The 16,411-nt window shown below is 37.9% G+C and overlaps 1 protein-coding gene across 2 annotated transcripts in view; it reads left to right on the top strand.

Moving 5' to 3' along the window:
• Nucleotides 1–16,411, top strand: part of cdh18a (cadherin 18, type 2a) — a 247,947-nt gene that overhangs the window by 129,651 nt on the left and 101,885 nt on the right. For both annotated transcript variants that reach the window (XM_037547684.1, XM_017705968.2), the window contains exon 2: nucleotides 8,032–8,566. In XM_037547684.1, coding sequence (XP_037403581.1) covers nucleotides 8,270–8,566 — 297 coding nt within the window. In that variant the 5' untranslated portion in view covers nucleotides 8,032–8,269. The remainder of the gene's footprint in view (nucleotides 1–8,031; nucleotides 8,567–16,411) is intronic.

Here is a 16,411-nt window from a genome sequence, read left to right as displayed (position 1 = left end):
ACGGCCAGTTTATTCATTTCTTACTGTATTTATTTAACTGTTGTATTAAAGCAGTAGAGCACTCGAGGAGGGAGTTATCACTATAACATCACAGCTGTGATGATCTACGGCCACCAAATCACAGCCGTGACGTTATTTCACCATAACACACTCCCTCTTGTGCTGCATTGCTTAATTGGCTTCTTCAGATTTCCATGGGTGCTCTTTTGCTAATATAGCTAAAAGCGTTGAAACCTTCTTTTTTTACCACAGATCTTTTTGGGTGACCAAAGACACCAGTTATATTTGTCTCATGGGTCTCTTGCAAAACTAAAGAAACAAACTTTGAGCAACAAGCATGTCTTAACTGATCATGTGTTTGGGCTAAAGGGAAAACTGTCGGCTTCGGGGAATCATTCCTATAATAGCCAGATTATACTTTCCCAAGCACTTCAGTCCAAAGACCATCAGGCCAGTCATGAGTGAGATGTCCATAAATCCCTTTGAAACTGATTAGGAATGCTCCGAACCTTCGCTCAACCTTTGCTTAGTGCGTTGTGGCTGTTCTGGAGGTCAACTGTCCAGTTGTTTTCTTAACTTCTGTTTTTTTTTTATCTGTCATCCCAGCAATTGTGTCTTACATATAGCTGCACTGAATGTAGACACACCATGAATGCAGTGTAGCATGTAACCGTGGCGTCTGGCAGACAGCTAAGATTTCATTTACTCTCGCACTGTAGAGCGCATTTAGTTTAACTGTGACCCCCCCCCAGGTCTATCTGCTGATAGGTATGTTTGTTTTTCCAAGAAGCTCCTGAAAATGCTTCTAAGCCTCTTCAAAATTGTGTGACAAATCAACACCTTTTGAGAAAAAAAAAGAATCTTTTGGAATGCATCGCTATTCCTGGGAGATTCAATTTGCTTTCGCATGTCACACTTGCATCTTTGTCATGACACAAGATTGTTGTGGTCTCTGAATGTTCATCTGTCAGTTTGTGCACAGCAATGTTTTTTAGACTCATATAAAGTGAGGCACATGGGACGCTGCCTCATTGTTGCTGGGAAAATTCCTGAACATTGTTTGAATACAAACTCTTACAAACAACAGTGATAGATAGCGTTAGATGTTCTCTGTATTTGTTGATAGTAGTTTACATTACACTGAATTGGCAATAGATATATACTGAACAATATACCGACATTGATAGATTTCTCTATTACTTATTTGTAATCTACATATATTTTGCTTCTATATGTCTGTATGTCTGATCTATATGTTTTGCTTATATAAAAAATAAAATCATAGACAAGATCTTATCACAAGGAAAGCCTGTTTCATAATACTTTATTGCTGGGGTTTAAGGTAGGCCTAGATAAATGTACAATCCCATTTCCAAAACAGTTGGAATGCTGTGCAAAATGTAAATGAAAACAAAATGCAATGATGCACAGATCATTTAAATCCTATATTTCATTGAAAGTGGTACAAAGACAACACATCAAATGTTGAAACTGAGAATTTTTACAATTTTTAAAAAATCTATGTATATTTTGAATTTGATGCCAACAATATGTTTCCAAAGTTGGGACGGGGGCCTGTTTACCACTTTGTTTCATCACCTCTTCTTTTAACAGCACTCTGTAAGTGTTTGGGAACTGAGGGAGTTTTTTTCACTGCTGGAGTTTTGAAACTGAAATGTTTTGCCATTTTTGTTTGATATATGATTTCAGCTGTTCAGCAGTTTGAGGTCTCCTTTCTTGAGTTTTTCATTTTATAATCTGTCAAATGTTCTCAGTGGGTGACGGGTCTGGACTGCAGCCTGGTCAGTTTGGCACCTGGACTTTAGTACGGAGCGATGCTGCTGTAATACATGTAGAATGTGGCTTGACAGTGTCTTGCGGAAATAAGTAAGGCCTTCCCTGAAAAAGACGTCATCTGGATGGCAGCACATTTTGCCAAAACATAGAGAAGCGGAAGATGATGGATGGATGGATGGATATATATATTGTTCAACATAGCGCCTTCACTGATGGGCACATCACCCATGCCATGTGCACTACTGTACCCTATGACATTTTGCACAGCCTACCAACTTTTTTGGAAATGGGGTTGTAATATATAGGGCATGTATATAATCTATAGGGCATGTGTTTGGATACAATGGACAAGTAATTCAATGACAATGCTTCAAATGCAACGTTGGGAAAAAGAACTCAGACAACTAGTGAGGACAAACTATACTTTAAAAAGTCTGTAATGTTAGATTTTATTTATATTGAGCCATTATTTTATAAAAAAAAAACAACAATTGTCCCAATCCCAATTGCATCATACTATATGAGGAACATTCTAAGATATTTCCATACAGCATCTGTACTGTGTCCCAAAATCCAAGAAAAAGTTGTAGATTTATGAAAATACATTAAAAAATTGGATTATCAGAAGAGTTTTAGGTGTGTGCCCAGGGATCCAAGCCACAAGGCCCCTGTGAGCAATTATGAGACAATCTAAACTGCTGGTCTGGATACTACTAGAACTATATTAGTGGCACAGGAGGAAGAATGAACTAATTTATCACACTGGTAAATCCTGATGCTGTCCATGTGTTTCCGTTACATTCATTTCTTTTTCTCCTTCAATTACTGCTTAGCAACCATTGAACTTTTCCATTACCCCATTACCTTGGTCAAATTTTCAGGATTTTAGCAGCAAGCTGCACATATTTACAATATCTGTGGGATCAGTAAAAATGAGTGTTTGGGGATGCAGCACAAAATAGAAGATGCCCATTTACAAAACCAAATATTAAAGGCCAGCTTCAAATGACCAGCTTATGAGGGCCACAACAGAGCTATTATCAGCCACTGGAGCTGCTAGATGTAATGCTGCATCCCCAACCACACACATCTATACTTTACCTGCTACAGTAATGAGTGCGCCTTTAGAGGTACTGCCCTATTTTTCACATGATTTTCAGTTTGCTAGTATGTGGTTGGGGACAGAGTAGAAGAAATTCAGCAACTTTTACAGCTATGAACATGGCAACAAATCAAATAAAAGCAAGGCAGTACACTCACATATTAGTCAATATGCTTTAAGAAATTTCAAAGAATGCCTTTGCTGGATTGGTTATGTCTTTATGTTATGACTGACCTCCACTGCAGTCCCAAACAAACTTGACATTGCCTACCAAAACGGAGGCCCCCTAAATGGGTGACATTATGGTATTATAATAGCAAATTTATATTGCTATATTGTATTGTTACATTATTCTAGTATTATCATACTATATTATTTAGTCCATTCATATTTTATAATACTATGAATGAGCTAATGATTTTAAAGGCTAGTACTAAGGATCATGTGTGTGTTTGCCAGGGCATCAGGAGCTATATTAACAATAATCCAGATTTTTTTTTTGTGTGTGTGTGTTTCTTCCCAGGCCTAGAATAAGATTCCGCTATTTCTCAGCTGGCCAAATAGCTTCAGTGCAACACTATCAAAGCAAACTTCAGACATGAAACATGTTTTGGCAGATTGACTACATATGGTGTAAGGGGGTAATTCAATCTGGTGCCAAACTCTGACTTTAACAACATAATAAAATAAAAAAAAGGTGCACCTGGCAGGCCTTTTTCATGGGGGAGCAACAGAGGCTATTAAAAGAACACAAAAGCCTACAATAGGAGGTTCTAGCCTGCTCTCTGTTTGTAAACACAGCTCTAGTCCTGCAGTGCTGATGGTGCTGATTTGTCATTTCCCGAAGCCTTCACCATGAATCTCCTTAATTTGGTTGTATCGTTATGCCCTTCACCCTGTCAGAGGGAGGAGAGAAAGGGCAGTCTTTCAGAGCTGGCTGTCGGTCTCCAGCCATGATGAACAGAACTAACAGCAAGGCAGAGTAGACAGCACAGATCTTCTGAGGGAAAGAGGGCCAGAAATTGTACAGCATTCATCTCAAAACTGTTTTTCGGCTGTTCACGGCCCACTTGCCATGCTGTGCTGTCACTATTGTGGAGCCTCCCTCTGCCAGATATGATCCCTGCTATTATACCGGAACAGCTGTTTCATCAAAAATGTATTAGATGTTTTACTGGATGGCTAACCAGCAGCAGTTTATTTGGGTCCCAGTTAAAATGATTCAGACTGCCCCATCATGCACTGGCTTGACTTCATTTTATTTTTCCCATCAGAGAATAGAAGGAATTTTCTGTACAGAAATCAGAAATAACCCTGTACTTTAATGTCGAAACAAACACAAAATCCAAGTTTTTAGGAAATGCAAATGGCCTATATTTAAGAGCCATATATATATATATATATATATATATATATATATATATATATATATATATATATATATATATATAAAACCCTTAGAAACACATGCCATATGTTTTTTTTTTCTTTTTTTTTTTCAAAAGAGCTTGACATGTAAATATGAACAGAAATTTGAAATCTTTATAAATTTGGGTCATTTCAGATCAGAAACACCTGCAAAATTTTGTATTTTTTTCATCATAGACATCTTGAAAACAAACGCAGTTGTCGTGATCTTTTCAGAAATTGTTAGTCTGGAGTGTGTGTGACCTGAAAGTGCAATCATTTTGGTGGTAAATCATTATTTTGATATTTAGAAATAAAAATAAACAATTATCATGAGATGGACATGTTTTTTTTTTTTTTCTGTCCTCTTGGATTCATGCTCAGTGCTGAAACTTTGATACACAGCAACAAAGGCTTTCTTTTAAAAAATGTATTCTTATTTATTTTATTTAATTTTATTTGTTTTATTTATTTATTTATTTTCAGACCGATCATGTATAAAAGTCTATCCTCAGTGGAAAGATGGACAGGTAACATCTATGGATTATTTTGAGTTCTGGCGTAAGATCTTGATTTTCTCCCATCCCCTCATCTCTCAAAAAAGAAAGCCTTTAATACAGTTTAACTGAGGGTGGGTAGGAGCCCCCTTTTCTCAATATCCTTCAAAAAATGTTTGAACTCCAGTTCTGGAAAAGTTTTTAATCTATTTAATCTTCTCTTCTTTGTGCAAGCAGATTATCTTGTATCCAATATCCTCAGTAATATCTTGTGAAAAGTGGAAAACTTGTATTTAATATCCATTTCCATTGACCAAAGGCTGATCTGACGTTTGTACAGTACTGTGCAGCATAGATTGCCCATTACTCGACATTATTGGCTCACATTGGCTGATGACATCGCTTAACTTCCTTTGACCTGTTTTCTGAGGATCTATGAAGTAAAGCACATGCTGAGTCCACTGTGTCTTTCAGTCATCAGAACTTTTATCATTTAGCTCATGATCTCATATGAAGCTTTTAGTTTGACGTCACTGACGTGACCGACTTTGTTCTGCTGTAATTGTGGAAAAATTAGAAAACAAATGGATTAAATGACATATTTTAGTGGATTTTCCGTGATTGACAACATGTGTACCAGCCATTTTGTAAAATTAATCATTATTATTATTATTATTTTTATATATTTTTTTATCACCAGTCACTGGTGTTACTGTCACTGGTATTACCTTTCTTATATGGAACACCAATGACCAACGGTAACACCAGTGACTCCCATGGATAGATGGAAAAGTGAATGTTTCTGTGGAATGACCCTGATACAGTTTTCTAGCAGCTAACAGCGTTAAAGTAAAAATGCAAGTCAGATTAAATAAATAAATTTAAAAAATAAATTTAAGTAAAAATGTATAAAATCTAGTCTATAGAACTGTGTGGACATTACAAATCGGACCTGAGCAGATCAAAGTCCTCTGCCTGTGAGGCATCATTCAGCGTTATTGTGGCAGCAGTGCCTAACCTGAAGCCAGGAAAGAGTGGAAAGAATAAGATATCTAACCTTTTTTATCTTCTTGCTCTAATAATGAACAGCTGAGAGCCATTCACACCAAATGATCTTCCCACGAAGGCCTGTTCTGCTTGGTTAGTTTGACGCACATGCTTGATTCATGTGGCGTTATTGATCATTTCAGGCCCCGTGTCTGTTCACATGAACAGGTTTGAGTCACTTTACCTACATGAATGCAAACCGTCATGTTAGAGAGATTAAATCTGAAGATAAAGACAGATTTCAGCAATGAAGCTTTAATGTGTTTGTAGCCTTTGGAATGACGTTCCCTTTCCTCAGAGCGTGAGAGCATCTTGCTGTAATGGGTCACTGAATTGATTCAATAAATGAAGTGGCATCTGAGATGATTCTCTCAGTGATTTGTGATTGCACAGGGCAGATCCTTAACTTCAAACCGGATCACATTATTGTGCTATTGTCATACACTAAAGCTGAGTAATCTGATACTGCTCTCCGGTTTCATTGCTTTTGATCCACTGTGCTGCACAGTTTCATGTTTCCCACACTATAAAACATCCATTGGTTACATAAAGACAGTCTTTACAATAAAGATATTCCATAAAATGTAAAACATATTTCGTAACACTTTCTATGAATGTCATGCTTGTACGCATCTATAAACACATTTATAACATGTTATAATGCATTCCTAAGGCATATGGTTAAAAATATTTATAAAAATGAATTAGACTTTATATGCATCTTTATATGCATCCTTAATATACATTAGGAATTGTTAAAATAATGCATTATTAATATTGTAAATAACATGTTATACTGTCAGTTCCTAAGAAGTCAACACAAAATAAAGACAAATCCAAAGTTTATTTACGCCCTGAGATTTCCAGTATTTTATTTTTCACAGCTGGTGCTGTTAGTGCTGGATCTTCAGGACTTCAGTCCAAAAAAGCTCCAAACTGTTTGCGTTCTATTGGATATGCAGTGTTAAGTTAGTGCCAGGCTAACGGTGGTGCACATTAACATTCTCACATTAGGTAAAAAACTACTGATAGCAGCACTAGTTTAAAATCGGACATTTAAAGCTTGAAATTTCAGTAAATAGTTCAACTTGAAGCCTCAATCAGGACACTGGAGGAGGCTTAAGTTCAGTATGGTTCACTTTACTTAGAGCAGACAACGACTAATGAGCTCTTATCGTTTGTTATAAACAGTACTTATTTAGTACTTAATTATGCATAATAAGTGTGGCTATAACATGTGATGTATTTTTAAATAAATATTTATATCCATGTTTATGATGCCTTATGAATGCATTGTAATGTTATGAATGTGTTTATAGATGCTTACAAATGTGACATTCATAGAAAGTGTTACCAAATATATTTCTATGGGTTATTCTTCCATGTAGTATTAAAATATTATGTATGTATTTATTTATTTATTTATTTATTTTCTGTGTGGGCATTCAAGCCAAGCTGCAGCCAAGCGGGATCATTTATTCATAAAAGCTCCCCTAATATTAACAGAACATGTGTTTTATGATTACACACGTTGCTATATGCTTACAATTTACTGCTGACAGCCAAAAATCATAGACGGTCTATTTTATAAAAATAATTTTTACAGAGCAGATCATTGAAGAGCCGCCATCTGTTTATAGTTTATAGACTAGATTGGTGAAAAGTTGTGAGTTCAGCTTCTTTTATTATAAGACTTTATAATTACATCACCCTCCATTTGGCTGGAAAGAAGATCGTTACAGCCACCTTTTGAATTTAGGTTATGCAATATGAAAGTTATGAAGAATATAACGAAGTGTATTTAGGGAAGGTTGAACTTGTAGATATGTATTTTACTATTATTTAACATAAATCATTTGGCTTTCTCATTCAGAGGTAAAGCTATACATTTGTGTGAGATTACTACTGTGTTTGTATAACTAGCATCTGGAGTTTCCTGTTAAAAGAGTGAAAGAATTAATGTTAGGGAAAAATGACGGGTTATTTTCCGTTATTTTTACGGAATGTTAATAATTAGCCAAGCAGTGTGTGTTAGAGTGAAGAGAACTGTTTGACAGATTAGTCAAAGGTGAATAAGTGAATAAGTCTAAGCTTTAAAGGGTTGGATATGTTTCAGTTTGCTTCAGGAGTAAACAGTTCCCTGCCCTCTCTCTCTCTCTATCTCTCTCTCTCCTCTCACAGATGTTTTATAGCTGTTTTCCACTGCCTTTGGTGAGCCCCTGGTGGAAGCCTTCTTTCAAATGAGCCATCACTCCCCCGCCACCCTGCACGGTCGCTCCAGGATGTGAATACTCTTCTTCTGCTTTCTCCAGGAAGCTGGATTTACAGAATGAACTTGCAGCGTTCTGAGCTGGGCGTCTGGGCCTGACCTGCGTTTGGAGGCGCCTGCGGTTGGGAGGCCTGCAGGTCACTCATTAACATGAGAGCGGCCGGTGGCGGTGCAGCCTGCCTGAGCTCTCTGCTGCTGCTGTGTCTCTTCGCTCTCCGCAGGGGTCTCGGGACCCCGTCTCCGGCCGGCCCCATTCTGAGCCCACGTATTCACAACCAAACCAAAACTGCCGAGGGTTCTGTGCGGACAACGCGCACCCACAACCTGACCAAACACCTCCCAGAGGGTGAGAAGGACCCCCACCACCGGCCCAAGAGGGGCTGGGTGTGGAATCAATTCTTTGTTTTGGAGGAGCACATTGGACCCGAAGCACAATATGTAGGAAAGGTAAGAGACGGATCTACTGTTTACTCTATTTGGCCACATACAGAGGTAGTCAAAAGCTTGGACGTCTATTCATGGATGGGTTTGTTTTATTTTGCCAGTTTTCCACATTTTAGACTGAGGGTGAAGATTAAAACGTGAAATAACAGATGGAGCTATGCAGTGGCCATAAAAAGTAAAACAGTCAGCATCATAATTGGTACCCTCAGTAAAGAGGGCACCAAAAGGTCATGAAAAAATGTCTTTAGCTTTAATTAGCTGAGTCTCACAAAGAAAATATTACAGAAATAAAACTAGTGATTTTTTTTAAAAAGAAATATTCATTTGAATTTTCACTTTCACTGTTCTGGAACACTTAAGCCGTCATTAGAAAAAAACATTACATGATTAAATAGAAATGCTTTAGTAAAGAAAATAGTCATACATAGAACAAAATACCCTTTGCAAGATTATAGAGTTCTTTGCTTCATGAAAGTGTTGTATTTGAAAAGGGTTCTATATAGCACCAAGGGTTGACATTGTAACAATAGAAGAACCCTTTTGGGTGCTATGTAGAAGCACCTACAGCACATTCTCTGTGTCTAATAAACCCTTTCATGATGCAAAGAACTCTTTAATCATACAAAGGCTTTTTAAGTGTTAATGGTTCTATATAGAGCTTTTTGTTGCTGAAGAACCCGTGAAGCACCATATATTTGGAGAGAATAATGAAATTCAACATCTGTTGAACTTTCATGAATCAGGTACTGGCTATAAAACACATGGCCAAATCCACAATATCTGAGAAGTTAAAACAGCTGGAGCTGTAGTGAAACTGCCTATTTATTTTACCCTCATACACACAGTACAAAAGGTCATTAGAGGGGCAAAAACCTGTTCAAGGATAATGGTTGAAAATTTGCAGAAGACAGTAACATTTTGGGATCACCAACGTTCTTAAAATACATTTAGATGCCACCTCCATGCAAACAAACTACCAGGAAGGTTTGTCAGAAACAAGTCTTTTCTTTGATCCGACCACAAATGTAAAATTGACTACACTATTGAAATGGTTCTTCAGATTGGTGAAGGGAACATTGTTTATGGTTCTATGTTGAACCTTTCTGAAAATGGTTGTATATAATACCAAAAAGTTTTGTTGTTGTTGTTTTTTTTACTATTATAATATTGATATTATAACTATTTAAAAAGCCTTTTTGATGCTATATAGAGCTATTTTTCAAATTGTTGTATATAGAATCATAACACATTGTCAGTTCATCAATCTGGCATGCAAAGAATCATTTAAGCATTAAACGGTTCTTTATAAAATTCAGGGTTGTAAATAAAACCCTGAAGAACCATCATTTTAAGTGTGTAGACGCTACTGGAACTTTGAACAAAAGCCTAAAAGGATCTGCACTAAAGCTCAGACTTTTTACAAATTTTCAAGGGCTTCTTTTCATGGCCTGTTTTTATCTGTCTTTACCAAGGGTACCAATAATTTTCACGCTGACTGTATATTCTACATTAGGTTCTTCTCAGTCTTGGCAGTTATTCATGCAGCTTCATGAGGAGCCAACAGGGATGCTTTCCTGTTAGGTTTGACAAAGATTCATATTCATGTGACGTCCACGTTTTGGCTCAAAACTATACTTGTTGGAAATCATTTCCAAAAATGTTTTCATGTTTTCAAATTATTATTTTTAGTTTGTGGAAAAATCCAAAGGTAATACTTTCTATGAATGTCACGTTTGTAAGCATCTAATTACACATTCATAACATGTTATAATGCATTCATATGGCGTTACAAACATGGCTATAAATATTTATAAAAATGCATTACACATTACAGCCATGCTTATTATGTATTAAGAATTGTTAACATAATGCTCTATAAGTAGTGTTCATAACAAATTATAAAAGCTCATAAGTTGTATTTGTCCGCTCTTAGTAAAGTGAGGCTGGTTGAAGTATTTACTGAAGGATTTACTGAAATACTAAAATATAGAAAATAAAGCTCATTACAGGCTTTAAATGTCAGTTTAAACTAATGCTGCCATCAGTGTTTCACCCAATGTGGGAAAGTCAATGTACACCACTGTTAATGTGCACCACCATTAGCCTGGCACTAACTTAACAATGCTTAAAATGCATCATAATAACAATTAATAATGTATAACAACCACAGCTATAAAGTCTAATTCAGTGTCATTCATTTTTATAAATACTTATAACCATGTTTATAATGCCTTATGAATGTATTAAAACATAATATAAATGTGTTTATAGATGCTTAGAAATGTGACATTCATAGAAAGTGTTACCAATTCACATATAGGCATCATATTCAGTATTGTGCTGGTCTTAGAAACAAGCATTTAGTTGGAAACATTCATAAGATTTTAAAATACCCATCCAATCAGATGTCCAAACATTTGATTGGTACTGCATGCCCAGCTGGTTTGGAGCTCAAACACATCTAATTTTCATAAGCTAACTGCTGTTGTTTGTTTGGGGATATTCATTATACACACGGAGCTAATGTGCCCCATTTTTATCCCAAATCTCATCAAGAGAAAGCAGCCTGTTTGTTTATCTCTTGACTTTAATCTTGTAAGGGACTGCATCATGCTATTAAATTGCTATTGGCATATGGCTCTTGAAAATATTCATGTTTTCATACTAATGTCCTTTACCCAGAACTCGGTACACAGTTTCCATTTCTTTGAACGGCATGTTTTTCTCTGTCTTTTAGCTTGCATACGGTATATTGCTGGCTACACCCATCCAGCAAATCAGTTCATGATTAATTAGGCATTTGCACAGACCACAGAGAAGAGTATGGGGAGATTATTAAAAGCAGAGCTAACAAATTTGTTCATTTTATTATCTGCTTATTTCTCCCTTAACCTCATAAAAAGCAACTCAGACGTTCCACAGAAAATTTAAAAAACGGACGTTTATTTTGGTTCTGTCGATGTCTCGTGATTTGTAAGAGGGAACAAACTGTTCAATACAAATATGTTTTGATTGTGAGGCAATGGCTTTGTTTCATCTGGGAGTTTAACAGGAGTGCTGGGATATATAGTTGCATTTCCTGTAGCCTTCAACAACTGCAGTGTATGTCATTTCCGAGGTACGCTGCATTTTCTTCCTGGAAAACTTTTTTCCTGTATAAGCTTCTCTTTGGCATAATTTTGGAAAAACAGTCCGATCAAGAATAGGAAAGGAGAGTCTGTGAGCAAACGCAAGGTTGTCTTGACAAAGATGTAACATTAAGTTTAGAAATTCTAGCTGCTGCTATCGAACAGTGCACATCTTGGGAATGAACGTGAATGAATCCCATACAACCAATTTTAGCGTTAGTTTGCATTGGCTGTGTTTACATGCAAAGATTGACAATCTGATTGAATATATTACCGATTCAGATTGAGGTGTTTTTATGCTCACTCTATTCAACAGTCCGATGGGAAATCTTCGTTTACATGTGCACTACAAGCAATCCGACGCAAAATGATGTGCATGTGTGGAGAATCACTTGGAGTAAACGTTGCCATGACAGCGATCATCATGTGAGGTCCAGTGTGATGAGTTTCCAGTTGGCACACTTGTGATTTTAATCTAAAATTGAATTTAAAAGGATGTCCCATTCAGAAAAACGTCCTTCACATGTCCTTATTAAAGAAGGAGGAAGAAGGAAGACGTTGCATTCTGAGACCCATAAGCTGAACGTCTGTCCCTCCGATGTCCATTAAAGATCAGAGCATGAACTTCGTCTCCTCTGCAGAGTAGTTTCTGCTCCACCATGTCTAATGTTATAAACTTTCGCTATGATGCGACGCACATGCACACTTATACTTGCACATGTGTACTTATACATTCCAGATGGAATGGAATTGGATTCACGTGGCTATTATTCTTCTATTTAATAAGTAAGTAAGTGATACTTTTTTGATCCCACAACTGGGGAAATTCCACCTCTGCATTTAACCCATCCATGAAGTGAAACACCACATACACACTAGTGAACACACACACTAGGGGGCAGTGAGCACACTTGCCCGGAGCAGTGGGCAGCCCTATCCACGGCGCCCGGGGAGCAGTTGGGGGTTAGGTGTCTTGCTCAAGGACACCTCAGTCATGGACTGTCAGCCCTGGGGATCGAACCGGCAACCTTCTGGTCACAGGGCCAGATCCCTAACCTCCAGCCCATGACTGCCCCCAATTAATGGATTATTCACCGGATTACCCACTTAATTTAATCGGATAGAAATTGTATTCTGAATGGCCTCAATCAGACTAGACTTTTCCAATTGAGGTGTTTAGATGGACGTACTCTATTCCGATTGAGCTTTTAGTCAGATTATTAACGGATTATTAGGTTGCATGTAAACGTGGCTATTGTTGGGGTGCAGGAGTCACTATTTAGATTCCTACGTAGTGCACTATGTGGGGAGCAGGGAGCCGTTTGAGATTCAGCCCCAGCGTGAGAAAAGTGGTGGCTCAGACAGGCAGTTGACTATCGGTGGTAATTTGTCGACCAAAAAGTTCTTATAAACTTAAAGTATTTGCATTAAACAGAGCTGTATTATCATATGTTCACTGAATTATGAAATGTGTGCAGTTTACAATGCCGTGACCGAACGTTCTCCTCATTCAACGGTGAATGGGTACTTAGTAATGATACTGCACTCTAAAGGAACTACATTTCTTGGTGGAATCCATATTTGTGTTAATTATTAATAACAATAACTTAAATAATAATCTAAAACATTGTGCATTTTAATATATTTTATGTTGTTTGTTTAATAAAAGCAATAAGCCACTCTGCTTCATGTTGTGCCAAAGAACTACCTTCCCTGTGATAGAATCACAGTAACCCACAGCCTCTCATGGCTTATTGCTTATAACGTTGGCTGATATTTACTTATTAAGCTAAAGCACTGGCATATGAACTAGAGTGATGGAGCCCCATCCAATACCTTTGGGATGAGTTGAAGTGATCCAGAACTAATCATCCAACATCAGTACTTGCCCTCACTAACACTCATATGGTTGAACGCAAACAAATTCTCACAGCAATGTTGCAAACTCTCTATCGATACCTTTGATTTCAGGAGAACTGTTGAAGCCTGCAAATGTTTGGATGCATCATGTATTTGAAAAATGGCATGAGATTGAGTTTTATCAAGGCCACCCTGCTCTATCCAGCAGTCCCACTAATGGAAAGCAGTGTGGCTTGTGGACTGAAATGCATGGTGACAGTGACGATGTTTGACATTGACTCAGTGCGGGGATGGAGAGTGGAGGTCAAATGCCCACACCTACATCCCTCAGGTACTGAGCCAAGTGCGTGAAACTTGTTTTCCAAACAGCATCTGACAGTAGCTTCAGATGGAGCCCCCCCCTCACACACAAAACCCGGATGCGTCGCTGATGTCTCCTGCATTTTTTTTTTTTTTGACAGACACTGTGTATTTGCTTCTTGCTTTGCCTGGGCTTTTACCACCTTGTCCTTTTCAGAATCCTCTCCGAGTGTCCGCTTTTCCGTGTGGAATAAGTCACTGATGGGCTCGCTGAGTCTGTGTTGGAGAGGGAAACTCTGAGCTGCAGGAAATGTATATATAACCTCAGTGAAAGAGCAGCGTAATTGGGGGCCCTGAAAGAAAACAGCAAAAAAGCATCTATTTCTGCCTTTTAGTCTATTCCCCCTTCATGCTTAGTGTGATGTCAGAGGGTGTTCATGGGAGGGGCTCATTGGTACTTGGTTTGCTGTGATGTAATGTAGCATTTAAATGGAGAGCACTGGTTAAGAAAAGTGCATTGTAGCAGTAATTCAATATTCAGGACTGATGCCCTGAAGATGCGGCTCTAACAGCTGCGACTGACTTCTTTGGCTCTGAAGGCATACCGTGTTATTAACATTACTTATAATGCATCATATTAACAATTTATAATATATGATAAATATGGCTATAAAGTGTAATTCAGTGTAATTCATTTTTATAAATATTTAAAACCATGTTTATAATGCCATATGAATGCATTATAACATGTTATAAATGTGTTTATAGATGCTTACAAATGTAACATTCATAGAAAGTGTTACTGTAATTATTATTATTATTATTATTTTTTTTAAATACACTGCATGTGAAATGATCAAGACACTCAGGCATTGAAACTTGTTTAACACAGCTTGAGTAATTTATGTAAAGCATTACCAATACAGTGGGATGCTCTGGAGCAGGTGCACATGAGCCTATGATGCCCAAGGCCAAGTGTCGGCTAGAGGGGTATAAATCCACCCATTACTGGGTTATGAATGTCATGTCTCTCGTCCTCTGGGGAGGCTAATACGGACTCTCTCCTTCAGTCCACCTGCTCTCCCGCTCTCCCACACAGCTGCAACTCCTTTTGGACTCATTAAGACTGCTTTATATACCCCATACTTTCCACCATGTGTTCGCAAAGCCTCTGTGTTGCTACCTGTGTCAGTCAGTTCCGTTTTGAGCCTGTTACTTGTGTTTGGTTTTTCCAGGTTTTGACCCCTGCAAGTCTTGTGTTATTTCTGAATATTAATCTGCATCTTTTCCTACCTGCCTGTGTGTTGACCTCTGGCTATGATGTCAATCGTTGTGTTTACATGCAAAGATTTTTGTCAATCCGATTGAACACATTACGATTACCGATTGTCAGTCTGGTGGAAAATCCTTGTTTACATGAGCACTACAAGTAATCCGATCCATAGAAATCCAATCGGATAGAAATTGCATTCTGAATGGCCTCAGTTGGACTAGACTATTCCGATTGGGGTGCTTACATGTACCTTTTCTATTCTATTCTGATTGGGCTATTAGTCAGATTATTAACAGTTTATTATGCTGCATGTTAACCTGGCTATTGAGCAGGTCACTTCACACTTGCAACCTGCCTCAACTGTTACTTTCCAGTGAAGCAATGGAACTGTGGAGTGATGGAGCTCCATCCAAACCCCTGTGGTTTCAACTAGTTTCTGATCCATAACTAATCATCCAGAATTAATGCAATCTAATCCTCACAGCAGTGTTTCGACATCTAGGGTTAAGCCTTTCCAGAAGAGTTGAGGCTGTTACTGCAGCAAAGGCAGGAGAAACAGCCAAATAAACACATTGATTTCAGAAAAACCGTCTCCTTGAATGCCCCCTGCCCAGAGTTGCTGCACCACATGCATGTTGGACATAAGTAAATGGACCAGCATGCTTCTTGTCGATGTGCAGAAGAAGCTCCAAGTTGGCTTAATTGTTGGATGCATAGTCAGTTTGGAAGTAACTGGACCGAGTGTTCGTTCAACATGGAACTCACTTCAATATGTAAATGTGTTGCAAATGATCAATTCGTTCATCAGAAGAGTGAGGTTCTCCATATGTTCAAAAGCTTGAAAACACATGCTCATCCAATGTTAATAGGAAGTTTGGCCCTCGTTGCTGCAGCAAGAGTGTATTAGAGCTAGAGTGGTGGGGGTTAGGGTTGGGGGGGGGCTCTCCTGTAATGATTTTTGGCATTGGACTCATGTATGGCTGCTCTAGAGCAACCATCGAGAAGTTGCATCTGGATATGTTCTTTATATCGCTGCTGTTAGAACAAGACCTTGTCTCTCCAAAATGGTAACAGGAGAAGGAAAAAAACCTGCTTTACTTTTTATGGAAGTCACTGGAACCCGACTTTATTCCAAGTCATTTCGGGCCATTTTTTGTCCATTCATCATGAAATTTACACACAATGTAAAGGACAACAGGCACCATCAAACTATCTCAAAAACTGAAAATGTATGAAACGTATGAAATGTAATTTCCCTCTGGGATCAATAAAGGATTCTGATTCAGA

The sequence above is a fragment of the Pygocentrus nattereri genome, chromosome 19, assembly GCF_015220715.1.
Source record: "Pygocentrus nattereri isolate fPygNat1 chromosome 19, fPygNat1.pri, whole genome shotgun sequence".
NCBI lineage: Eukaryota > Metazoa > Chordata > Actinopteri > Characiformes > Serrasalmidae > Pygocentrus > Pygocentrus nattereri.
Note: the sequence above shows the minus strand (reverse complement) of the source record. Positions and strands in the feature narration are given on the sequence as shown.